This window comes from Elgaria multicarinata, chromosome 3, assembly GCF_023053635.1.
Source record: "Elgaria multicarinata webbii isolate HBS135686 ecotype San Diego chromosome 3, rElgMul1.1.pri, whole genome shotgun sequence".
Taxonomy (NCBI): domain Eukaryota; kingdom Metazoa; phylum Chordata; class Lepidosauria; order Squamata; family Anguidae; genus Elgaria; species Elgaria multicarinata.
In genome coordinates, this window is record NC_086173.1 from 23,195,834 (window position 1) to 23,223,478 (window position 27,645).

The 27,645-nt window shown below is 44.9% G+C and overlaps 1 protein-coding gene across 4 annotated transcripts; it reads left to right on the forward strand.

Annotated features, from left to right (window-relative positions):
- NFE2 (nuclear factor, erythroid 2) lies at positions 1–27,247 on the forward strand. Of its 4 annotated transcripts, none has more exons than XM_063119611.1 (5): positions 1–131; positions 11,271–11,338; positions 12,090–12,171; positions 14,091–14,303; positions 24,785–27,247. In XM_063119611.1, exons 3-5 carry the CDS (start codon positions 12,121–12,123, stop codon positions 25,787–25,789), a joined length of 1,269 nt encoding a protein of 422 aa, XP_062975681.1. In that variant the 5' UTR covers positions 1–131; positions 11,271–11,338; positions 12,090–12,120; the 3' UTR covers positions 25,790–27,247. The 4 variants fall into 4 exon arrangements, with proteins under 4 accessions (XP_062975681.1, XP_062975679.1, XP_062975678.1 ...); XM_063119608.1 differs by lacking the exon at positions 1–131 and adding an exon at positions 941–1,219; XM_063119609.1 differs by lacking the exon at positions 11,271–11,338.
- The last annotated feature ends 398 nt before the right edge of the window (positions 27,248–27,645 follow it).

Genomic DNA, 27,645 nt, shown 5'->3' on the forward strand with positions numbered 1-27,645 from the left:
AGTCCAAGATGTTGAGAGAGTAGATGGAAGGAACACAGCTGTAAATACTCAGAAGTATTCTGCATCCTTTGACAGGGATGTTTGTAAGAATATGGAATTTATTGAGTATGAAAGAAAGACTGGATGAGAAGGTAAGAATGAAGTCTACACTGCTAATGTAATCTAGTGTAACTGTCATGGCTTCCACTAAGAAACCCTGGGAACTGTAGTCTCAGGGGTTTAACATTCTCTCACAGGAATTCTTAGCATTGTCACAAAATGGCCATTCCCAGAAGCTTTTGAGGAATATCATGAGGAAACATTTAAATATGGTTTGGATTTGTAGCATATCTACAACCTCTCTGTGTGTGTGTGTGTGTGTGTGTGTTTCTGTGTAGCTGTGTTTCTTTAACGATGGGGCTTATATGTGAAATGTCTTTATTTGCTGGGCATGTTGCTTTGTGTGTGCCTACGCAAACATCTTAATACAGTGTGTGTGTGTTGTGGCTATGTCAAGTGTTGTTTTAGGGCTGATGTTGCAGTATGGGTGTGCTCTTCGCATGCCTGTGTTGTAGTGCTAGTGCAGTGCAGTCTTGTGTGTACTCTTTGGCTTTCTTCCCTCTTTTTGTTTTGTATTATTTTCTGGCTTCCATTTATATCTGTCCGTCCGTCCGTCCGTCTGTTTCTCTCTCTCTCTCTCTCTCTCCCTGTGTGCGTGTGTGCGTGTGTGTGTGTGTGTGTGTGTAGCATTAGATTCGCTTATATACTCTCTGGCTTTCTTCCTTCTTGGGAATGTGTGTGTTGTGGTGTTCTATGTACTCTCTTCCTTTGCGCACTGTAAGTTTAGATAGGGGAGTACTCTGTGGGCTTTCTTGGAAAGGCAGGTTGCAAATTGCAATACAAGGCTTGTGGGAGGGAAAAGAACTCTTCGGCCAACTCTACCGCCACTGCCACTGTGGTTTCCCTGCCTCTTGCACAGGGGCGGCTCCTGTTATGTAATATCAGCAGCCCCCAGTGAGGCGAGGCGAAGCGCACACACTGTACATCTCTGGCCACCTGGAGTCTGTGGGACTGCAATGGAGCAGCAATGGAGGCACCCTGAAGCCCCTTAAAGAGGGGAACTGTGCTCACACCTTGGGAAAATTGGGGGTCCTTTCTCCTGCACGTTCTGGAGGGAAAGCTGTCTCTTCCCCACACCCCCAAGCTGCACACCTGGCTAGGCAGCTAGGAATTCCAGCAGGTAAGGGACCATGCCACAGGCTCAAAGAGTACCATTGTTTCCATTTCTCTTAGGAAAGGAAGAGGGCGGCATGGGGGGGGGGTATTTGTGTCCCTGAATGCGTGGCCGGATGAGACGGGGATGAAGTTAGATGAAGAGAGGCAGGATCTCAAACTGAAACATTCTGACTGAACTAGCCCTCTTTCCAAATGAGTGTTTGAAACCCTTTGGCCAGCCATTTCCGTTGTTCATGGGGCTAGGCATCGTGTTCAAAACCTTCCCTGGGAAGCGACTCCTCCTGGACTGTGGTTCCTTACTCCACTCCTTAGCCTCTTGTTCCATTTCACGTGTACGTGTATGTGTGTGTTAATAATCAGGAGCCAAGATGCTTCTTCTGCTCAACAGTTCTGATCCAATGTTGAGGCTGCTGTTCTTCTCAGGAACCTTTCACTTTATCCTTGGACTCTCTCTTTCTAGGTAGCCTGCCTTTGGTTGAGAAAAAAATTATGATTTCCTAGAGGGGTCCAAACCCCAGGGTGATGGGACAGATCAATGAACACTCATGAGTGAAGCAAGCCAAACTATGCAAACAGTAGTCTTCTGCGCTAACGGGCATATGCATCGGCATAAAAGTTCACTTGCAACTAGCCTCGTAGACAAGCTCTCTTGTGCACAAACACCACTCCACAATACAGAGACACGCAAATAAGGAGAAGCCTGCATATCCCCAAGTCTTTTCTATGTATAAGCCTATGGAAGTGTGACTGGAAGTGGTTGTTGTAGCAGATAATAGCAGCAGAAAATTTTAGTATTTGGCTGTTTGCAAAAGAACCCCAGAAAACACTTCCAGTCACACAACCCCTTGAATTGGATTAACACTGGAATTTGCAGCAGGCATGTTTGTGAAGGCTCTTTCATATTACGATGAGAGGATGTTATGAAGTCCTGGAGAAAACATTAACTTACCGGATGGAAGTTGTTTAGAATGGATGCAGTTGGTCAACCAAGATTTAATCTGAATCTAGGGATAAACCCAAGTACAGGAATTTTATGGTTCATGGGAATGTGTGAGGGGTGTGAGCCAGGGTGGCTAGAACATTTAGTTTGAGGGTTGGGAGCCTGAGTTCAAATCCTTATTCAGTCTTGAAACTCCAATGGTGACCTTGACCAAGTTACACTGAATAATGACTAGCAGTAGTCAAGTAGCGACCATACAACCACTGGGTGAAATGGTCATCATTGACCAGAGACAGACTATCAATTTTGGTTAGTTGGTTGGTTTTGCAAAGCGTTGAAAGTGACCGAGAGAAAAAATGCTGCTTGCGTTGTGCATGCTCACTGCACGTTTGTCTCTGGTAAAGAGGATATGCAAACTTGGGTATTTTTTCAGAAACATGCAATATTGTTTTGACCAGAGACAGAGGTGGGACAAAATGTGTGTTTATGTCCACCACATTAAGCAACACCTCTCTCAACTCACACCCTTAAAATTATAACAACAAAGAGTCTTGTTAAAGATTATCACATTAGAACCTTAACATGTCTCCAGCCAATATCATCCTGGCCACCACTGAAGAGAATTTTACCCATACCCTATTTCCTTAGATTTCTAATCAGCTGCAGTTGTGTTGTATCTCTCTTAGCCTAACCTACATCATAAGGTTGTTGTGATGCTAAAATGCCAGTCTGAACTCTTTGGTGGATGAGCAGGACAAAAATATCATGATAGAGAAAGGAGTGTCTTTGAGCATGGTCAAAGTGCCTCTCCTTAGTCCCCCTCCACCCCTGCTCCAACATCCCTAAACTGGAATTTGGGATAAGGCTGCTTCCAGAGGGAATGATTTTTCAGGAGGGTTTGAGCTCTGGAATCTCCCATGTTACAGTGTGTGTGCGCGCGTGTTTGTGCGCACGTGTGCACGGGCGCTTTGGAGTATGCTCTTTTATAGTTTGTTTCTCCTTTATGGTTTGTGACACATAGATCTATATTATCCAAGCTGCCTGCAAAATCTGCTTGATGGGGTGTTACTGTGTAGTGTGAATGCAAGTTATTGTTAATTTTGGTTTGGTTCTTCTTCCTGAAGATTTCTTCTGATCTTTCAGTATTCTGTTAACTCCTTTCTGCAGTGCTGTTTGCTCCAGTGTTATGGGCAGGGCCTCATGGCAAAACTACCACAAATGGCTCCTCACCCCAGGCCATGTTGCAGCCAAAGATTCACACTTTAGGACCACTCTTATTTGGGTGTTTGTGGGTGTGACCATATATATGCAAGCATGTACACATATATGTATTATATTCACATGCACATCTCTGTGTGTTCTTGTTTATGTAGGCATGTGCATGAGTCCCCACTCTGCTGCTGTCTCCTGAGTTGACCCTAGATGTCTAGTCTCTTTTCTGTTCTCTAGACTAGAGTCAGAGGGCTGTCTGGAGTGAACTTCACATACATCGCATAGGGACAGAGATTAGAGAATCCTTTCCCCTCCTTTTCAGCCTGAGGGTCCTATGTGCAACTGTGTGACATGTGCTCCAAATATACATGCAATTCAGATTCACATATCCACATTTATAGCTTGCATGCGCATGTCACTCAAATCTGAGATGCTCACCACCACATCCATTATGATAGGGCCCACATGAATGAAAGCTACACATGTATCTAGGATACATACATAACTTTGCATGTACCTGCATTATTTTGGAGCAGTGTTTACTCAATTCAGTTGTGAGGGAGACCACCCTGTGGGCCCATCCTGTGCGCCCGCTGGCCGTGTCCTCTTTTACCAAGAACAGCCCTCCATTTGAAAGGATCCTCTATTTGAAGGGCTGTCCTGTGCAATTCCACTTTAAAGATAAAGATCCATCAGAACAGTTGTCCATCAGTAGTTAGCATCTGCACAGCAAGTTGAATAGCCATGCACACAGGTCTTTTGCTGATGCTGTTCCTCTTGTTGGCCGATTCATAAGCGGCCACCCTACATCCCATAGTTGCAGCCAGTCCCTTGGCTCTGGCTGCCATGTTTTCCATGCTCATCAACACGGTTGCAACTCTAGCTTCCTTTGAAGCAAAGTGAGCTGTAAGGTCAACTGCTGTAAGGGTGAATGGGAAGCTGAGAAGGCAGGTGCCTGATGGGCTAGTTGGGAAGGCTCAGCATAGGGACATAGGCAACTGCCTTCTTCCAGCTCAGGCTGCTTAGCCATCCAGCCCAGTTTTGTCTATTCTGTCTGGCAGTTGCTCTGCAGGGTCATCAGCAGGGAGAGGCCTTTCTCCATTGCCTGCTACCAGGTTCTTTTAACTGAAAGTGCCAGCGATTGAACCTGGGACCTTCTGCATGCAAAGTGTGTGCTCTGCTGCTAAGTTTTATAGTCACTTCCCCAGTTCCCGCCTCCCCCCTCCGCAAACCACCCCTTGAGAAGTAGGGTGGGAAGGTCTCTTGGTAGCTAGGGTGACCATATGGAAAGCAGGACAGGATTCCTGTATCTTTAAGAGTTGCATAGAAAAGGGAATTTCAGCAGGTGTCATTTGTAGGCATGCAGTACCTGGTGAAATTCCCTCTTCAGCACAACAGTTAAAGCTGTAGGAGCCCTGCCCTCTTTTGTAGCTGGTCAAGAGGGCAGGGCTCCTGCAGCTTTAACTGTTGGGATGAAGAGGGAATTTCACCAGGTGCTGCATGCCTACAAATGACACCTGCTGAAATTCCTTTTTCTACACAACTGTTAAAGATACAGGAGCCTTTGTCCTCCTTGTTTTGGCCTACAACTCCCATCATCCCTGACCATTGGCCGTGCTGGCTGGGGCCTATCAGAGTTGTAGGCCTAGAGTGACCATATGAAAAGGAGGACAGGGCTCCTGAATCTTTAACAATTGCATAGAAAAGGGAATTTCAGCAGGTATCATTTGTATATATGGAGAACCTTGTGAAATTCCCTCTTCATCACCACAGTTAAAAGCTGCAGGAGCTATACTAGAGTGACCAGATTTAAAAGAGGGCAGGGCACCTGCAGCTTTAACTGTTGTGATGAAGAGGAAATTTCACCAAGTTCCCCATATAAACAAATGACACCTGCTGAAATTCCCTTTTCAATACAACTGTTAAAGATACAGGAGCCCTGTCCTCCTTTTCATATGGTCACCCTATGTAGGCCAAAACATCTGGAGGGCACGAGGTTGCCTACCTTACACTAATCCATGGAGTGGGAATGGGATAGGTCGATCCATGGCTGTTAGCTGCAACAGCTAAGCTGAACTTCCACATTCAGAGGCAGTGTACCCAAACTACCAGGTGGTAGGGACAAGCATCAGGAGAAGGCCATCACCTTTGTGCCTTGCTTGGGGGTTTGCAGGGGCATCTGGCTAGCTGCCAGCTAAGGGTGACAGCTATGGTCACTCTGTTGGTAGCTCTCTGCAAACATGTTTTGCAGCAATGAACTTGCCCCATTCTGCGCATCCTTGGCCAGTCCGGAATCTTTTGAGCGCTGCTTATTTGTTTCATAGAGACATGATTGACTTGTCAGATGAGGTCCTCTTTGGGGCTGTGGAGCGGGGGAATTCTCAACAACATGGCTACATGGGCAGGGACTTTTGTATAAGTCTTTTCCACGGAATCGGCATGTGATTAGCTCTGCTTCCAGGGTTGCATTATTCAGACACCATTTCCTGCAGTACAGGATTGCACCACAGTGAAGTGACTCTCCCAGCCCCGGGCATTTCAGACCAAGATCTCTCCAGTCCTGCATTCTGTTGGCATGATAGGGTGACCATATGAAAAGGAGGACTGGGCTCCTGTATCTTTAACACTAGCATACAAAAGGGAATTTCAGCAGGTGTCGTTTGTATGCACACAGCACCTGATGAAATTACCTCTTCATTACAACAGTTAAAGCTGCAGCAGCCCTGCCCTCTTTTGTATCTGGTCATTCTACTATAGCTCCTGCAGCTTTAACTGTTGTGATGAAAAGGGAATTTCACCAGGTGCTGCACACATACAAATGACACGTGCTGAAATTCCCTTTTCTATACAACTATTAATGATACAGGAGCCCTATACTTCTTTTCATATGGTCACCCTCAGCTGGCAGCTAGCCAGATGCCCCTGCAAACCCCCAAGCAAGGCACAAAGGTGATGGCCTTCTCCTGTTGCTTGTCCCTACCACCTGCTAGTTTGAGTACACTGCCTCTGAACATAGAGGTTCAGTTTAGCTGTTGCAGCTAACAGCCATGGATTTGTGTAAGGTAGGCAACCTCGTGCCCTCCAGATGTTTTGGCCTACAACTCTGATAAGCCCCAGCCAGCATGATCAATGGTCAGGGATGATGGGAGTTGTAGGCCAAAACATCTGGAGGGCACCAGGTTACCTACTCCAGTCAGATCCTGTGATGATGAATTCATCAATAAGAATATAAGAACTGCCTTGCTTAATTGAGCCAGCTTTCCCCAATCTTGGTCTCTAGATATTGTCTGACCACTTGCCATCCCCAGGCAGCATGGTCAGTGATGATGGGAGTTCTAGTCGACAGGGTTGGGAGAGGCTGTGATGAGCTAAATGTTTTTGGTGATCACAATGCAAATTCCAATCCCCTGTTGTTTGGGCCCTGCGCCTAGTATACTGCCTTTAGACCTTCCACTTATCTTTCATGACTGAAAGCCATTGAAAGAATTTGTCTCATCCATCAAACAACTGATCTAACTTGCCAGATTATTTGCCTTTGGGGATGGGAAGAAATGAGATGGGACAATTGTAGTTTAGAATCCCTGCTGAAGCCTTGCTCATTACATTAATGTACTTTCTTCCCCTGCCTTCACCCTCAGTAGACTGGAGGTGTCTCAAAAGCTCTGGGTGTGGTTTCTTCTCTTGTGCAACATCCCAGCAGAGGTTAAGGAAATTGCAGGGCTGGCCTCTGTCGAAACATGCACGGGAAAAGCAAAGAGCGAGAGGCGATAACGGACCACAGAGAGAGGATGGGGGAAGAGGGCAGGGTTCATGGGCTTTCAGATCTGCAGGGCTTCCTGGAACTGCAGAGCGTTGCCTCCTAGAGTTAGCAGGCATCAATGTCCCATTGAAGGAGTATGCCATAGTTACACCAGAAATCGTGGCCGGTGGGTAACGAGAGGTGCTGAGGCCGAAATGCAGCTGGAACTCACACTCCTAGACCAGAGAGGTGTGGTGCGCAAGCGCCACTTGTCCATTTAGCCCAATATTGTCTACTGTGACTGGTGGGAGCGCTCCAGGATCTCAGAGAGAGGCCTTTCCCATTACAGGAGAAAGCATTGTTCAGTGTCAGCTCCATGTTTTGTGGGGCCCTAGGGCAAATCACCATCAGTAGGCCTCCTCCCTCAGTGAGTCCGCCTTCTCAGTGCCATTGCCAACAGCTGCTCTTGCTCCTCCTCCATCTCTTTCTCATCATTGGTACCACTTGCTTCATTGAGGGGCAGGGAGCCAGTGAACACACAGTCCGCAGCATCTACTGCTCCTCCTTTTCATCACCACCATTGTCTGGGACTGAGTGAGAGGCAGGTGAACAAGCAGGTTACAATGAGGAGGAGGACCAACTCCAAGGCGCTCTTGACTCTGTGCCCCTTTTGGGGTGTGGCCTCTCAGCAGGTGTCCAGCCATGCTGACCTTTGATGCTGACTTGGTTATTGAACTGGTGATTGTAGTTCTGTGGAGATGCTGGCTGGGAATGATAGGAGTTGTAGTCCAACATATACAGAGGAAACCAGATTGGGAAAGAGTTGGGGATCTCTTAATAGAGGAGCTCACAGCCAACAACACCACCCAGGATTCTTTGAGGGAAACCATGATTGTTAAAACAAAACAGGGTCCCATGGCATTTTAGAGTCTTAACATATTTATTATGGGATAAGCTTTCATGGGCCAGCGCACATTTTGACATCTGATGAAGCAGGCTCTACTGAACAAAATATGCTACAAGATTTTCAGGCGCCCCACCAGGATGTTGAGGCAGACTAATACGGCTCCCCGTCTAGAATCTCTCATGATACGTGGTATAAGATTGATATACGTTTTGTGGATAATATTAGGGTGACCATACAGAAAGGAGACCAGGGCTCCTGTATCTTTAAGAGTTGTATGGAAAAGGGAATTTCAGCAGATGTCTTTTGTGTATGCATGCGGCACCTGGTAAAATTCCCTCTTCATCACAACAGTTAAAGCTGCAGGAGTTCTACTAGAATGACCAGATACAAAAGAGGACATGGCTCCTGCAGCTTTAATTGTTGTGATGAAGAGGGAATTTCACCAGGTGCTGCATGCATACACAAAAGACACCTGCTGAAATTCCCTTTTCTATACGACTGTTAAAGATACAGAAGTCCTGGCCTCCTTTCCATTTGGTCACCCTACAGAGTGTCCAGTGACTTTCCACATGTATTCACAAACGGGTCAGCAAAGCATGTTGCTACCTAGAGGTTTCTGCTCTGGCTTTCAGTGTATTTATCACAGGAACAATTTTAAATTCTTGGAAGGGGGGGCAAGGGTCCTAATAGGGTCCCATGGTGCATTTTTATTTTTCTTGGCATATGCTTCCCCTCCCAGCCTTGTGCCAAAATAGAACTAGATTTTTTTACCCACCCCATCCCACAAGACTATGGGGTAGGTAATTTTTAAAACAGTGGGCACAATGCTACAAAAGCCTTTAAAAAGAAAAAAATGGTGTTATTAGTTTTCCAAAACAAAATCAATCAAACCAACAAAAAGAAGAAAAAGAGAAGGAAGTAAATAGATGAAAAGAAATACATTACATTTAAATCTAATTATTGACAGAGGGTAGTACATTTAACATCTATTCATATTTTTCTGCTTTACTTTACAGACCAGGAGATAAGTGGAAACCATAGGCTGCATAAAAGTTTTCATTATAATTCTTCAGTATATCAAAGTTTTTTTCATCATGGGAACAGACTGAGTCAGATCATTGGTCTGTCTGTTATTTTTTTTATTACATTTACATCCCACTTTTTCACTATAAATAAGTCTCAAGGTACCTAACAACAATAAAATACAAAAACAAATAAAACATAAAAAAAAATCCAAAAAAGAAATAAATAGCACCCACCAAATTAAAAGCCCAAAGCCTGTCTGAATAAAACTCTCCTTGCTTGCCATTGGAAGAACAAAAGAGTTAGAGTTAGGTTGGCCAGCTTTGGCAGGAAGTTCCAGAGCATGGGTGCAGCCACCAAGAAGGCTCCTCTCTCTCATTCCCACTAAATGTGCCTCTGATGGTAGAGGGTCAGAGAGAACAGCCTCTCCCCAGGATCTTAAAAACCAGGCAGGCTCATATGAGAGAAGGTGATATTTCAAATAGGGTAGGATTCTGGCTGGCAGCAGCTCTCCAATGTTTCAGACAGGAGTCTTTCTCTGCTCTACCTGGAGTCAATGTGGATTGAACGTGGGACCTGAGAGAATAAAAAAGGCCTTCACCTGTCATCTGAAAGAATATAGTGTAGATGCCAGATGAACCACCTTAGGGAGCTCATTCCACAGCTGAGGTGCCACAGCAGAGAAGGCCCTCCTTCTGGTACTTTTCAGGTCTGGTGACTAAAGGAGGAAGGGGCAGGTACAGTGTACTAAGCCAGGCTAGCCAATCCCCTTCCTCCCCTTGCTTGCCACTCACCACCTCATCACTTGGCCTTCATTTCCTGTCCTCTGCAGGCAGAATGTCCAAGCCAGCCTCCCCAACCTGCTGCCCTCCAGCTGTTTCAAACTTATAACTCCCAGCAATATGGATATTGTCTGATTTTGTTTGTATTTTATGCTTTTTATAGTTTTAAATTTTGTATATTTCTTTTTAATGTTCACTGTTTTTAACTTTTGTAAACCACCCAGAGAGCTTCGGCTATGGGGTAGTATATAAATGTAAATAATAATAATAATAATAATAATAATAATAATAATAATAATAGTAATAATAATAATAATTCCTGACCGTTGGCCATGCTGGCAGGGGCTGATGGGAACTGAAGTCCAAACCATCCGGAGGGCACCAGCTTGCGGAAGTTCTGTCCAGGGAGGAGGTGGATCAATTATATAGCCATGTTTATGGGTTTATATGGGAAAAAGAGAGCCTAAAGCAGAGCTGTGCATTCGTACACAGCAACTGATAGAAATTCAGCAAACGTGCATGATTTCTCTTTTGTTGCATAATTTATTCTGCTTTTGCAAATCAATGGGAGTGGTACCTTCTCCACCCTTAACCACAGGAAATCTTATTTAACAACTCCTCTGACTTCTGAAATTTCAGCAGGCATTGTCCACCTACTTTTAAGTGTACTTTTGCAGTCATCAGATCTAGTTCCTCGCTCCTCACCCCCACCTCTTCCAAGGTGTAAGATTCTAAGGAAGCTAAACCATGTGGCCAATATTACTTTCTTTGTGCTTCTGCTGAAACACAGTATATAATATACACAGAGACCCCTTGATCAAAAATGTGGCTCAGCTTGGGATCCCGGTGTCATTTTATCCGATCTTTTTAAACAAAATATTTTTATTAGCTGATTTTTCTCACCTTGCCTCAACAACTGCTGCATTTCAGCCTTTGAGGTCATCACTAAAGAAACTAGAACTTCAAATGATGCTCATATACCTGAAGCAGAAGTTGGTGACGGTGGCTGCGCCCCATCCACAGTCAACCTGCTTCTCTGGGTTGTATGTGTGGGTTAACAGTACATCTATCATGGCACTCATAGGTACATGTGTGCAATGTGCATGTAGGGATGCTTCCACCTTAGAGGCATCAGGGTGACCATATGGAAAGGAGGGCAGGGCTCCTGTATCTTTAACAGTTGTATAGAAAAGGGAATTTCAGCAGGTGTCATTGGTGAAATTCCCTCTTCGTCACAACAGTTAAAGCTGCAGAAGCCCTGCCCTCTTTTGTATCTGGTCACTCTAGTAGAGCTAAATAGAATTTCCATATTCAGCATCTGAACACCAGAGATTATATACCAATAAAATGGGAGAGCTATGTCTTTCTTGCCTTCCTTAGCGGCTTCTCAGATGTGTCAGGCTGGCTGCCATTTGTTTATTCCTCACATTGATTCGGCATTCTTCCTTTAAGGAGCGAAGGGTTGCATACATGGATGGGTGTGCTGCCCTTTATCCTTGCGACAGCCCTGTGAGATAGGGGTAAGTTGAAGCAGAAAGTGATGGCCCAGGCACGGAGTTGAACACAAGTCTGCCCAGTACAAAGTCCAACCTCCTCTAAGCACCACACCACTCAGCATACTGGACCAGGCAAGTTTCTTTGGTCTGTTCCAGCAGGACTCTTTTTATGCACCCATGCAATTCTTCTGCATCTCACTGATGCCTCTTGTCAATCAGGTGTGGCAGGTTTCTGAAACAGTACAGAACCGTGCAAAACCTGCTTAACCCCTGGCAAAAGCAGGGATCAGTGGATGCATCATGAACAATGATCCTTCTTCAGCTCCAGGGGGGAAAAGGAGCTTCCTTCCGACCGACCGCAGTTTCAACATTTCCTCTAATCCTCTGGAAGAGGTTTAGGGCTCCCCATCTTTACTGTGTTAAATGGGGTCTCTATGGAAGCCAATAGATGCTTCTAGATAAGATCAGTCCCAAAGAAACCCCATGGAATTCAACCTGAATAACAAAAAGGAGGGTGATGATGGAAAGGAATTTGTCAGCCCAATGGTAAAGACAAAATCCCAGCCTTCCTGTCCCATCCCATCCCACCAATTCACTCCCCACCAATCCTCTCTTCACCTGCTCCTGCTCCTTGAGTTGATCTCTACCCAGCCTCTTGGCAGGAGGGCTACGGGTGAAGAACTCTCCACCATTAAGTAGCCACAATCACTCACACCCATCCCTTCCCAGGGCAAGCACTGTGGCTGATAAGGCGGCTGTTATCTTTCCTTTGCAGGAACAGAGTGGGCACCCTTGTGGCTTCATGAATGTCTGATCCAGGCAGCTGCACGCTGCAGATTCACAGAGCCGGCTCTGAGGTAAGCAGGAAGTATGCGGAGCAGCTTATCGAGAACCAGACGGGCAGTCCCCACCCTCAACAAACTGGGATGAAGACATGGAGGGCATGGAAAGGGATGCTTGGAAATCAACCAGAAAGGAAAGGTTACATTCAGTCCTGCTGTCTGCCTTTTTCTGCAAATGTTGTGGCCCCCAGAAATCTAGACACAGGTTCACAGCAGTACATCTACTTTTCTTTTGCCATTCGCTGACCTGATGCTCATTGCATATTTTCCATATATAGGCACTTTTTCATCATGGAATTAGTAATTTAGATTTGAGCCGCACCCCAATCAAATGCAAAATTACTCACAATTGTACCCTGCGCAGCTTAATACAGTTGAAGCACAAACCAGTGATTTTCAAATGTTGATTTTCCAGCAGCCTTTGCCACGTCAACGATTCTGTCAAGGAACATCTGCCAGAAAATCCCTGTGTGTTGCAAGGGATTTTGGGAAGTGTTATAGGAGTACTGTGGATTTTTGGCATCATGAAAAGGCAGCAAAATGTTAGCTATTAATCATTGCATTTTTATTTCCAGAGATGGGATGACGGTTCATTGCATCCCCCCCCCCCCACGCGCAGAAGTAGCTTGACTGGTCTGGAGTACTATGGACCTTGATTTAGCGGGGGTGGGAAGGGATGGTATTGCAGCTCTGCCTCAGGCAGCAAAGTGTCTTGGGTTGGCCCCGCTCCCCTGGTTTGTCTATTACAGAGAAAGCTTGGTAGAGGCAAACAAACTTTATTTTTAAGGCGACTGTAACATGCATCCCTGTGTAGCATCTTCTTTTGCCTTGTCGAGTATTTTAGCAGCCACTGTGTTGGTCTGCAAACCAATATCACTGAGTTGGATCCAGAGACGGATGAGCAAAACTGTGCTCATGTAATGAAGTGTTCCTGCCTCTTCCCCATCCTCAGGTACAGGTGCCTGTGCTCCCCCACCCATTAAAGTCACTCCTGGGGGCCAAGGGGCCTTCTCAAACATGTGATGGGGAGAGGGGATGCAGCAGGATTATGTTTCTTGTAAGCTGCCCCAAGGCAGGATGTAAATACGGTATAAACGGCATTCATTGAAATATAATGGAGGGAAGTAACAAAGTTATGTGAACTTATCCCCCATCAAAATCCATGGGGCATAAGTAGTGACTAAACTTACCTAAATGGAATCAAAGTTCAAATGACTTATGTCTAGATCCAACCTAGAGTTTCTAACACAGCTCTGTGGCAGGATCTACACTGCTGCTTTAAAATGGTTTATAACAGTAGTGACAGCTGTTAGGGTCCAGAACACACTATATACAGTTTTCAAGCTGTTTTCAAAGTGTCATGTCCTGCTTGGTGTAGATCTGGCTATTGACAGATCAATGTTAAATACTAAGCTGACATACATAAAACAAAATAGAAAGCCTGCCAGGTCTAAACCCGAGACTAAATACGCTAAGATGACAGTTTGCTAGGTCATACAACAGAGATACAATAGAGTTAACAGTGGTGGCTAATCCAGCATCCCCCTCTTCCCAAATTCCCCAGAAGTCTAGTGCTTGGTCAGTTTTACGAAGCATCGTCAGTGATTCTCTTCAGATTTTGAGTCTAGAATCCAGCGGTGCACCCTGGTAACTTCTAGGTAGACGGAAGGCCTTTTGAGGCACTCACTTTATTATAATCCACAAAAATGTTCAAGCTTTTGAGTTACCCCAATGAAGAGTTCTAGAGAACTCAAAAGCTTCCACGTTTTTGTGGAATTGCAGTTTGTCCTAATAAAAGTATTGCCCAACAGTAGATTTTGAATCCCGCCCCCTTCTTGGATCAAGACTATGTTTTGTTGTTTTATTTTTGTGTGTTTCGCAATACAGAGAGTGGTTGTGGATCCATCTGATCCAGTTTTTTGTTTACATTGCAGAACTTTGCTGCCACGGCTGATTTTGGGGGAACCCTGCTGGAGCAGGTGCTAGGCAGGGTACGGCCTGACAAAATGCCTCCCTGCCCACCCCAGCAAGGATGGGCCCGGGGTACCTTTCTCCCCTTGTACAACCCCCTGGCAGCCGGGGAACCTGGCTCACAGGGAGAGATGGAGCTCACCTGGCAAGAAATCCTGTCCATTTCAGAATTGCAGGTAAGCATGGGATTGCCAAATGACTATGGGGCAGAATCTGAGGTATGGAAATGGGGAAATTACTGACACTAACCGAGGTAGCAGCTAAGAGGATAGATTTTTTGCTGCATGTTGGGACAAAAAAAAGCAACTTCAAGCATAACTTGATGGGATCTGAGCCAAGAGAGAGATCTTGGGGTTGTAGTGGACAGCTCGATGAAAATATCAACACAGTGCGCAGCCTCTATATAAAAAAAGGCAAACTCCATGTTAGGCATTATTAGAAAAGGAATCGAGAATAAAACTGCCAGTATCATACTGCCTTTATTCAAATCTATGGTGTGACCACACTTAGAATACTGTGTACAGTTTTGGCCACCACACCTAAAAAAAGATATTGTAGAGCTGGAAAAAGTGCATAAAAGGGCAACTATGCCATGCTTCTCGCCTGCCCAAGGACCTCCACTTCCCTTACTCGGCTCCGTCCTTTTTCTTCTGCTGCCCCTTACGCCTGGAACGCTCTTCCAGATCGCTTGAGAACTACAAACTCAATCACTGCTTTTAAAACTCAGCTAAAAACTTTTCTTTTCCCTATAGCCTTCAAATATTGAGTTTGTTCTGACTCTATACTGTTAGCTTCACCCTACCCGGCGCCTGTTTACACTTCCCTGTGCCTGTTTGCATTCTCCTTCCCTCTTTATTGTTTACTACAACTTATTAGATTGTAAGCCTATGCGGCAGGGTCTTGCTATTTACTGTGTTATCTGTACAGCACCATGTACATTGATGGTGCTATATAAATAAATAAATAAATAATAATAATAATAATAATTAATAACTAAGGGGCTGGAGCATCTCCCCTATGAGGGAAGGTTACAACAGCTGGGATTGGTTGCTAGGGGGGAAGAAGGCTGAGGGGAGACATGATAGAGGTGTACAAAACTATGAATGGTGTGGAGAATGTGGATAGGGAGACATTTTTCTCCCTTTCCCACAATACTAGAATCCATGAAGCTGATTGGTGGAGATTCAGGACAGATAAAAGGAAGTACTTCTTCACAGAATGCATGGTTAAACTATGGAATTCACTACCACAAGATGTAGTGCTGGCCACCAATTTGGATGGCTTTAAAAGGGGTTTGGATAAATTTCAGGAAGAGAAGGCTATCCATGGGTACTAGTCCTGATGGCTAAGTGCAACCTCCAATATCAGAGGCAGTAACCTTGTATATACTATTTAATTATTATTATTTATTGCATTTTTATACCGCCCAACAGCTGAAGCTCCCTAGTTGTTGGGGAACATGGATGGGAGGGTGCTGTTGCACCATATTCTGCTTGTTTATCCCTGGCCAATGGCTGGTTGGCCACTGTGTGAACAGAGAGCTGGACTAGATAGACCCTTGGTCTGATCCAGCAGGGCTCTTCTTATGTTGCAAGAGTATGCTGATGGCGGTAGTAATGAGGAGGAAAGGGTGTGCTAATTGTTGACAAGGTTTGCACAACACCCTAACCCATGCTCAATTGTTGAGGGTGTGTTGTTAAACCATGGTTTGTTTGTTGAACTGTGGGTTAGCGTCTTGTCTGAGCCTAGGACATTTTCCTCAGGGTGGCTTGTTAACCATGTGGTGTGGCTTATTTTTCTCAAACAAGTCCTAGGTTCGGACAATGCTAACTCACGTTCAACGACTGAGTATGGTTAAGAGTGTTGTGTGGAGTTAGAACAGAGAACCATGTTTCACTCCTATTGTGAAGGAAACACATTGGCTGTGTTCAGATGGTCACGGCAGGTGAAGACGCCATCATGGCTTCTCCCCGTACTGCTGTGTGTGCTGCACATGAGACCGCCATTTGCATTATTCCCCATGCTGCAGTGTGGCTTGGCAGAAAACAGGTGGCTTTGTATCCACCTGACAACTCTACTGCACATCGTGAGTTGTAGGATGGGTATGAAGCTATCCCTGCTGCACCGGGTTAGGATGACACGCCAAACTATGCTGCAGGAGGATGAATAATGCAAATCGCGGTCACATGAGCTGGGGCAGGGGGAGAAGTCACAAAGGCTTCTTCCCCTTCTGCGAACATCCTAACCCAGCCACTGCCGCTCCACTGGAAGAACTAAATCAGGAGTATGGAACTTGGGGCCCTCAGGCTAGTTTCTTCTTGAGTCCCTTAGTTTAATATCAAAAGTCCTGCGATCATCTTTCTCCAGGCAGCCTGCTGGGTTGGGAGAAAGTGAGGCGTAGGGGTGGCAGGAAGAAAGGCAGGTTGCAGGAAGAGGAAGGCAAAGGGGTGGCCTCACTCACTTTCGGCTCTGGCCATTCACTGATAGCATATTGTGGACTCCATCAAATTACTCTCAAGGGACTACTTCGCTAGACTGAAAAATGGTTCCAAACTCCTTGACTAACTGCTGTATCTGCATCCCAGCAAGTTTGGGGAATAATTAGGACAGGAATCCATTGTTGTAGTTTTCTTTCCTTTAAGAATTGAAGGAAATTTGGAAGCAAGATCTCTGCTCATGGTATGCGTACACTCATTCCATTTGCACCTCTAGTAAATAGGTGTTTTAAGTTATTTGTGTTATTTCAGGAACTTGCTATGCCTGTTTGTCCAGAGATGGCAGAGAGGCAAAGGAAATTTATGCAGGTATCATTGGAAGTGATAGTGCAAGGAACAGGTGCTAGCCTTAACCAAAAACTAAACAGTTGATAACAAAAAAGTTAAGGAAGTAAATAATCAAACAATAAATATAATTTAATACATAGTGTAATTTTCAAAATTAACACTTAATATAATTTTCAAAGAGCACTTTTTATACACATTAAACACAAATAATACAATAAAAATCGTGCTCAGCAGTCACAATAAGCATAGGCCAAAGCTTTTCCACAAGTTGTCTTCTTCAGTGGCCAATTAGCTGAAAATATACATAAGAAACAATAGTAAATGCCTCAGATACAGGAACAGGAATTGTGGTTTTTATTATGTAAATAATATAAAAGTAAATTAGTCCTACCCAAGCTGTTATGTACTTCAGAAGAGTTATTTAGAAGGGGGGCTGATTTGGGGGAGGGGTATTTGCATGGACTATTGGTACTCAGCTCAGAAACACACCCAGACATATTACAGCGATCCCAAGCTTAGGTGGCCACTTCCATCTCCAAACGCATCACCAAAAAAGGGGACAGCAAAGGACAAAGATTTGCAGAACATTTGCATATTTCAATTTATAATATAAATTTCAATATATCTACCTATAAAGCAGAAAGTATGTGTGTGTCATGTATGTCCCTAAATGTTTACCCTCTTCCACATAGGGTACTGCCTTAATGCTGTTCACCCAGACAGGATTTTGTGTACATGGATCAGAAAAAATCTAAAAACATGAATTTTGGAGTTTTAAGTATTTTTAATGAATTTAATAAAAAACTAGGTTTACACCTACAACTCCCAGCATGCCTTGGGTAGGAGGCCAGACTGACTGGCCTTTAGTGGCCATTGTGATTCCTAAAGTCAGTCAACCCAATTCCCCATAAAAGGAAACAACCAACATAAATGGGCTGCATCTGTTTGTGGTGCCTCCTCCCACCTGCCATGTGTGGTTTTAAAATCATAACTAGATACAATTGTGTGTCTTTGAGAGGCTGAACTCTGGACATGCTCAAAGGCACCCTGTCCTGATATCGGTTTTCTCAGAAACTGAGGGAAGCACATGTGCGGCCTTCACCCTTAAGAGGGAGGGAGGGAAGGAGGAAAGGGAAGCACTTTGCGCATGCCCAGAAACAGGCTTGATGAAGGGGGCAAGTGCCTGGCCCAGTCCCGGCCCTTCAGTACAGGCTCCTGATGGAGCACTTTGTGGGTGAGAAGTGCGGGCTGAGGCAGTCCCAGCAGGACTTGGCTGGAGTTGTGCATGTCCACTGACAGCTGCTTACCTCCCTCCTTGGCGATGCTACTCCTGGATGCTGTGTCAAGGAGCCGCATCAGCCATGAGAGGAGGAAAGCGCCTCTCAGAGGACATGGGCACCTGAGGGCTGCCAAAGGCATGCTGGGAGCTGTAGTACTGGCATCACTATCTCTCAGTCCTAACTCGGCCCCCACTAACTGACTTTCCCCAACTACCACTAACTCCGCCCACCATTCCATTCTAGCCTGAGCTGTCAGTCATTCCTCCATTCACTCTTCTGTTTCAAAAGCCTTGGGTGGGAGGGAAGATTTATCAGGCTTTGGCAGCCATCATCTGGAAGTGTATCACCATCCTGGGCCCGAAGGGAGAGTGCCTGGGTTGGCTGCCTCAGTTACTAGGCCTCATCTGGAGCAGAAGGGAAGGAGGTCGCAGCTCTGGGCAAAAGGCATGTTGGAGTTTTTGTTTTCTGTGGGGACAAGGAAAATTATGATGACAGCTTCGAGGCGGCCCTGGACAAACGTTGAGGGTGTGTGAGAGAGAGACAGAGAGAAAAGAAACTAATTTAATTTGTTTTAAAGTTACCTCACAGGCCTAGGAAAGGCCTACCTTGCAGGGTTGTCATGAAGGTAAGGGGGGGAAATGAATTTAATTTGTTTAGAGGTTAACTCACAGGCCTAGCACTGGCCTGCTACTTTAAGATGATTACCTCACAGACATATATATCTTAGGGGACCCGAGCAAAGCTGGGTAGAAACTTGAAATCTGGCACGCTGATAGGTCTGGCTGTACAATGTACCAGAGAAATCTAAAAACATTAATTTTTGGATTTTAAATATTTTTAAAGTATTTAATAAAAAAATGAGACTTGCCTACAATTCTCTGCTCCGGCCAAGGCATGATAGGAGGTGTGGGCTTTTCGGGTAAAACAAAAAATGTGGTTTATCACGAAGCTCTAATTTAAAATACAGTTCTTATTAACACAATTTTCCATTTATTCTAAGAAAACAATTTACTAACTCAACCAAACTAAAACAACAACCTAAAGATGATTAAGTTACATAGAAATTTATTATATATCAAATAAATGTTATAAACATTATTCATGGACCCAAGCACACACACGTTTAAATAAAAATGCAATACACCTTACCATAGCATGAAAGACTGACCAGGTAACCTGTGTGCCTAACTGCGTGGGAGCTCGATAGGCAACTTTCAAGGGCCTTCCCTTCTGGTTCTTTTATCTTTAAGTCAGACCTTGACCGACTGGCCTCTATCCCAAACTGTATTTTCAACCTGCTCTTTTCCAAACAGTCTAAAAAGGGGACAGAGCTGCCTTCATGGTGATGAAAAGCATTTATAGCAATGGTTCCAGTTTTATCACCAGGCTATTAAACATATTGGGCGTTGGGGTGGGGTGAAGAATTCTGTTCTCTGAAGTCCCCATATTTCTAGACTATAATCCTTTCTTTTCATTAAGAGCTTCTTAATCAAGAACTGAGGTTTGCGGGGCTCTGAATTGTGAGCCTGGAAGTCACCTCTCACATCTTCCATGAATTTAGCTGGGTGGGCTGAGGTGACCTACTCTCTCTGCCTCAGCACATGCCTCCCCCTACACCCATCTGCAATGAGGAGAAAATCATACTGACTTGCCTTATGTTGTGTTTCCGAGATAAGGCATACAATAGGGTGACCAACTGTCAGGATTTCCCCAGATTTGTCCTGGTTTTTGTTCTTTCCATGGTGTCAGGGGGGATTTTCTATAATTTACAATAATGTCCTGGAATGACACACCTTCCCCTTTAAGGCTGCCATTAGCATGGCAGGAGTGAATGACATGCTTTCTTGAGGCACATCATTCCCCCACCCCGAGCTCCAATTGAGGTCTTAAAGGGGAAAGTGGGTCATTCGTGGACATTATAGAAAAGGCCCCAATTGGAGTGGATGGTGGTGGTGCAGAATGAAATCCTTTCCCCTCCTCCACTCCAATCGGGTTCTTTAAGGTGGCGGGGGAATAATGTACTTTCTGCAGGACTCAGAAAGCTGCTTCCCCACACACACTAGGTGTCCTCTTTTTTGGTTTCCCAAATATGGTCACCCTAGCATACAAAATCCCCTGATTGCGTTGCAAGCCTTATAGAAATGGTGAAGAACCTTTTTACCAACGAGATGCCCACCAATGCTTGAGTTCCGTGTCATAATGGGTGGGGGGGGGGGGAGAAGAGAATTGGTCACTCGGCCACTGATATCACAATAGCCCTTAACTGCACAGTGGTGCAGCTAGGGCTGGACCTTAGGGCCAAAGTCCAGGGTCTTCAGATGACCACCAAGCAAGTGGCAGGTGCTGGGGAGAGCAGCAAAGAGGCCTGGTTGCAACACCTGGGCAACTTGCACTCACCAGGGCTGACACTGCTTGCCATATCATCCTCTCTTATTTAATAGATAGATAGTCCAGGGTGGCCGAGCCAGCATGCAGATGGTTACAGTTGCTTATTTCATTAACCTTACTTTAAAAATATCTTATCCTTTTCTACAACAAAATGGTGTTTATTCCTAGCTAAATGCTTGTTTAGCATGAGTGTAGCAAAAGAAAAGACCTTTTTATTCCTGTAGTGATGACAGTGAATTAAGTGTGCTTTAAATGCGCAATTGCACATGATCTCTCTCTGTGTGAGTTCCTCTCTATCTCAGGATTGGTAAACCTCTAAAGAAGGAAGGGCATAGGACCATTAAGTGCAGGATCTAAAATTACCTACCTGCTCCACTGTTAAACTGCACATTGAACGATGCTTTTCCTTGCTGCTGTGGGTTCCATCACACGTAATTTTCCTGCTGCTTTGCCTCCGCGTTTTTTTTTTTTTTTAAAAAAACTCTTGAGCCCTTTTGCTCGTTTGCTCTTCCACTCCACCCAGCCCCTTCTCTTTCTCCCTCCAGTTCATTGGTTGCTCCTCCCCCTCCTTTAACAGGACAGGTCCTGTCAGATGAGTACTTCAGCCAGACAGCCTTTCTGCCTGGCAAAAATGGAATGACCCTTTAGTCTGGCTCCTTGGGGGCATCAAGGGAGTACCAATCCTGTCTCTGCAGAGATCTGGGCATTGTACGATTTTTAAAAAACACTTTCGAGCCTGGGATGCAAGATTTGGATTTTATATTGAGGCTTGGAGCTGGCTGCTGGGAGAGATTGCTTTTCCCTGCCAGGACCTGATGCAACCCATTTAAGCCAACAGCAAAGCTCCTGCCACAGCACACGCCCCCAACAAAGGAAAACACGCTTAAGGAAAATAATCCAGACTGTAGGTACTCTAGGAAAAGATGGAAAAGGTTGGGGAAGAGGCGGGGCATTAGCAAGATAGGCTAAGTAACGTGCTGCAAATCTGCACACCAGGCGTGGCGAGAGTGCACTAAATCACTGGTGTAATGGAGCTCTGTATGTAGAAGGATGTGGCATGTGGAGGCTGTTCCCCTTGTAGTAATGTTACTTAAAAAGTCTAATATGGTATCAGGAAAAAGATTGGAGTGTAAATATGAGTAAATCCTCCCAGTCCTCTTTGGAGGTGTGCTATATAAGATTAACAAACATTTCTTTCTTGGATTATCACCATATACATTAGTTTGTTTTTTACTATGAACAATTAACATATTTAATTGTTATGGCAGGAGATGTAGCATTATGGAGACAAAATCAGGTAGATAGATTACAAAATCCGATAAATAGTAAAGACATTTTAACAAATAAAGAAGTGGTTAGGGCCATGGCAAGTAGAAGATCTCCAAGCTTTCAGTATTTTCAGGCACAACATGCCATAACACTTTTATGTAGAAAAGGGCCTGTTCAGACAACATGCTAAGCCATGGTTAGGCCGCTAACCCTTTTGCAGCAAATGGTTAGTGTGTTTAAACTGTGGGTATGTAGCCACCAAAGTTAGGAATGGTCCACACAACACGGTCAGTCTAACGGAATGAGAGGGAAAATAGTTTTGAATTACTGATTGGCACTGTTAATTGCAAAGGTCTTGTAAGCCATTTATGTTTAGACAGAAAAAGCCCTACAGCTCCCAGAATTCCCTAGCAAGCCTGCATAGGATTGCACCCTTAAGAGAGTTATCTGGAGCTTTTATTACAAAGGTTTGAAACAAGAGATCCAAACAGAGAATGGATATGGAGAAATATTTATTTATTTATTACATTTTTATACCGCCCAATAGCCGAAGCTCTTAATATCAGCTGGTTTGAAAGAAAACTTTTTTAAAAGTCAGTATCAAGAGCATTTGACTCCACATAGGCTAAGCCAGATTTCTATCACAACTCCTGATTTTTGTTGTCAGTGTGTGTCTATCTACATGTGGGGTGTTGCGCAGACTTTTTGCATGTATTTCGGAACTGTCCCAAAATATTTGGGACAAATATTTTGAATTTGGTTAGTGAAATCACTGATTGCTCAATACCACAAAATGCTATGGGAATACTATTGGTGTCTTAAACATTTGTGTAATGATACTGACCTTGAAGCTGTAGGAAGCCTGCTCACAGCAGCGAAAACAGGTATAGCAGCAACTTTGAAGAAAGCTAATTCTCCGACAGTATCTGAACAGTGTGGTAGAATATGCAATGTTGCAGTCTTATCAAAATTATCTTATTATAGAAGATCAAGGAAGGGACAACAGATTGAAAAATGGATCTTATTTGCAGTGTTCTGCAATAGTAAATATCAAGATAATAGTCAACCATACATTTTCTTGTTTAGTGTAGTGTCTTTTTGTATGTGTAAAATATCGTTATTACATGTAAGAAAGCACGATGCATATGTAGGAAATAGTTTTAAGATGTATTCACATAGAAACCCTCTCAAACACTAGCAATGTTAATAAAGAGATTATAAACTAACACATGGGACCCTCACCCTCTAACAGGAGTGCTCCAGTTTCAGATTCCAGCTAGCTGGTTATTCCTTCCAAGTAGGGCATTCCACTCCTTCTCCACTTCCAATTTTTTTTCAGTTTTCAACTAACACTGAACATTCGGTGGCTACTGAGCACACACACCCTCCCTTGGCTGCTTTTTGCCTAAGGGAGCAACCCTACATACTGTGACCTTGCTTCTCAGAAGCCCACAAACTCAGAGGCTTTTGAGATTCCTGTGCCCTGCTATCGACAGGGGAAGAAGGAGCAGCGGAGACCATCTTTGCCTCTCCAGCTTCCAATCTCCTTCATTTTAGCTAGCCAAGACACTTCAGAGGAAGAGGGAAGGAGGCTGGAGGAGGCTCAGAATAAATCATATCTTGGCCTTTCCGGTCTCCTCCCCTCCTTGCCCACTGCCTTTTCTTCTTGGAGAGGCAGCCAGCGTGGTTCTCTAGACACAGGTCCAATCTCTGACTCCCCACTCCGAGGATTTAATGAGCCATCCTGTAGTCCTTGGGATGCTCGCCCAGGGGGACCACAGCCTTGTTCTCTCTGGTCTTTGTCTTTAAAGTTATTTTGCGTTATTGCAAACCTTGGCACTCCCTTACGAATGCCAGTATCTCCTTCATTTCTCAGTAGTCCTGTTTTAGCCACATTGCTGCTGGCACTCACCCCAAATTCACTATTAAGGGAAATAATTTGAATACAAGTAGTGTTTCTTTCCCACTCACTTCCAAACACAAGTTTAGCCTTGTGTGCAAAATACCCATGTTGCTGCCAGGATGAAAGCAACATTTACCACTTCTTTTTTTAGCGTTATGGAAGCTCCTTGGCTGATTTAAACTGTAGTTCTAGACACATTTACTTGGACATAAATCCCATTTAATTTGGTAGGATTTACGTCTGAGTTGACATGCATGCAAGGAAAGAACACGAAAAGAGCTACAAAAGGTGGCCTAAAGGAGCAGCTCACATGTATAGAGGGTTTAGGCACTCGGTGGAGGTGTGGACCGAGTCCTGGTTGCGGGGTGGCAGGTATTCATTACACACAGCTGCCTTTTTAATATAGGCTCTCCCAACACTGCCCCATTCAGCACCTGACCCTGGGGAGAAGTGAGGTGGGGGACATGGTGTACAATGGGGGATCTGTGTGATGGGATGAATCACCCTTTTGTTCTTAGGGGGAATATTATCAACCATCCATCTCAGCCAGGGAGGCACCTGCGCAGTCCTCTTCAGCTCCCCTTCCACCCCCGCACTCCTCAAATGATGGGAGTGTTATGGAGCAGAGGGAATGGGACTGAGGGATGCTGGAAAGCTACCTCCTACTTGTTATTAGAAGAACTGCCAGAATACATACATGAATGCGGGAAGGACGTTATTAAATAAAACTCCATTGAAAAGGAACCGAGAAAACACCTGCATTTTTAACGAATTAAACTGAAAGGGAGAATCGGGAGAGAATTTTATTTAGAGTTGGGCTTAGTGGATAGTCTGCCAAAGAACAGCCTGGGCTAGGAGCCCAGAATCCGTGTTCTCTTAAGTTCTGCTCCTTAGATTTTGAGATGAAATTCACCCCGGAGCCTCAACTGTGTCTCCACACATCTTTCTATGGTGGGGTAGGTACTGAGTGTTAACGATCTCCACGGGGAGAGGGCCTGCTGCTCTTTCTCAATGTGTCTCTCTCATCTCCACAGGGCCTCGATATTCCAAATGAAAGTTGCTATGACCCTACTGCATGTGGTCATGCCCAACAGATGGTACCACCTCCTGGCTATGGGCTATGCACAGGGATGGGAGACAGCTCAGGTTCCAGCTACAGTCATCCTACTCCAGCATATGAGCGTCCATACCCAGAAACTCTACCAGCCTCTTGTACTCTCTACAGCTACACCAGCATGCTGATCTCACCCTCCCTTGAGCCTCCAGGAACTGTCACCCTGGGTGGATATAAAGGAGTGCCAGAGATGGTGCTGGAGAGGGACTTGACCAGTAGCTATGGAGCCCAGGGACCTTGCAAGCCCCAGGAAGACCTGGAATCAGACTCTGGGTTGTCACTTAACTACAGTGATGCAGAGTCCTTGGAGGCAGAGGGGCTGGAGCGAGCGGAGTATACTCCTCTCTACCCCATGGACCAGATAACAGCATACCCCATGTTGACCCCTGTGCCAGAGATGACCTACCTTGAGCCACACCCAGAACATTCTCTGGAGAAGGGACGGAGCCCACGTGGGGAACTGGCTGGCAGTCGGGATGAACGTCGGGCCCTAGCCATGAAAATCCCCTTTGCTGTTGACAAGATCATCAACCTGCCTGTGGACGACTTCAATGAGCTGGTGTCCCGCTTCCCGCTGAGTGAACCTCAACTAGCACTGATCCGGGACATCCGTCGCCGTGGCAAGAACAAAGTGGCGGCTCAAAATTGCCGCAAGCGCAAACTAGAGACCCTGGTGCACTTGGAGCGAGAGCTGGACGAGCTGAGCCGTGAGCGGCAGCGCTTGTTACGGGATCGCGGAGAGTTTAACAGGACTCTGACAATCACCAAGCAGAAGCTGGGGGCTCTGTACCACCAGGTTTTTTGCATGTTGCGTGACGAAGCTGGGAACACCTACTCCCCTGAGGAGTATGTGCTGCAGCTTACTGTGGATGGCGGGGTCTTCCTTGTGCCACGCAACAAGCAGCCTGACAATGCCACTGGCTGAATAGAACAGGCTGCGGTGGGAACTGAATGGAGCCATTTGACCCAACAGAAGTGACCCTGCACCCTTTTCAAGAGTCACATAAAATATCTGCTGCCTTAGGGCTTGAGACTACCCAAATTTAATAGTTCAAATTTGAAACTCCAAGCCATATGGCACTTGATCATCAACCTAGTCCAACCGACACCTCACTTTGGTTAGTTTGAATGTTTACTTAATCCCTGCACATGATCTTTAAAGTCTGAGGGTTTTATAGAAGAGTATTTCCAAACCCTTGCTATGGCTTTAAAGTGTCTGTCCACTCCCACCACACTTCCCAGTTTTCCTGATTTTTTTTTTATCAGAACTCTTGTAACTTAGTTCCCTGTACAGATGCATTTGCGTTGTGTCAAAGGAAAGGCACTCTACATGTACTCAGAAGTACCTTCCTTATATAATACTTCACATTTCTTTAAAAGGTGCATAGCTAAAGGCAGGAAGGAATAATGCTTAGCAGGCAAGTCTAGGAGGGAGGCTGGGGCTGTAGGATCAAGATTAACATTATCCAAAAGAGATCTCAGTTTTTCTCTGGACAATGCGTTCACTAAAGATGCTCTCATGAATCCCAAGCATCAAGTTTAACCCTTTGCCAACTACCATCTCAAATATGTGCAATCCCTTTTCAGCAGTAGCCAGGGCCATATTCCTCTAGAGCAACCAGGATTGGCTAGAGCTCCAGAAACTAAAATAGTTGGCTGCAAAGGCTACTTTGGAAGTTTGATCCTTTTAATCAGAGGCTACATAAAAGGCTGAAAGGTATCTGTACAAAGGCAACCAATGTTTTATAAGAATTTAGGATCTGTATTGTGTCAATCCAACACATTTGTATTTATTTTAAGTCTCAGGAAGGGGTAAAGAGCTATACAAGGCATAACTAGCAACCCATCTCTACAAAATTTATTCTGTAACCCCCAAATTCTGAGATTAACAAATTACCATGTTACCTAATTTAGGGAACCTGGGCTGTGGCTCAAGAAATCCAAGCGTTTATACAGAAAACAACAACACCCCAAAGTGAATCTCCATAAAAGAACCTGAAGGTGGTGCGTGTGGTCTCAAGACAAGTAAACAATATTATGGGTCTCAGACAAATTTGAATAGCCTTGGCTATGATAGCCCTCTATGTTTTACATAGATGGATCTCGAATACAAACAACACTCTAAAATGTCTCATACCAGAGAGCATGTAAGTTTATTAAATGTAAAACAGGACACCTGCATCCAACAAAGGAGATGTATTGCAGAGTTGTTTTGCACAAGACCTGAAGATGCTGCAGGTGCTACTGATAGTTTGCCTTACCAGGACAACTATGACGCCAAAATAGGCCTAGCCTTCAAGGCATTTTCCTTCACTATATATTTGTAAATAGTTGCACTTATTCTTTGTACAGAATAAACTCCAGGCTAACTGGCTAAATCATGCATCAAGCGAGTGGTCCTTCAATATGCAGTGGAAGAGAGGTAACAGTGGTTTCATTTGTCAGTATACCAAGGTCAGTGGACTACTTGACCTAAGAATTCAATTGAGTAATAGGCAAAGTAAGAGCTGGGTTTACAATGGCACCACTTACCTATTCAGCCAAGACATCTGGTTTTGTTGATAGTGCTCAAGCACAATGCTCTACAGCAGGGGTGCACAACTTGCAGGCTGCCCACATGTGGCCCCAAGACAACCGTTGTGATGCTCCTGTGCTGCCCCCCCATTAGCATTACTGCATCTCACCAATAGTGATGCGAAAGCAGAAAGCTTGTTAGAGACATGGGGAGAGGAAGCGAAAGTCTCTCTCCACCCCTCTCCTGGTTACCCTGCAGCAGCCAGT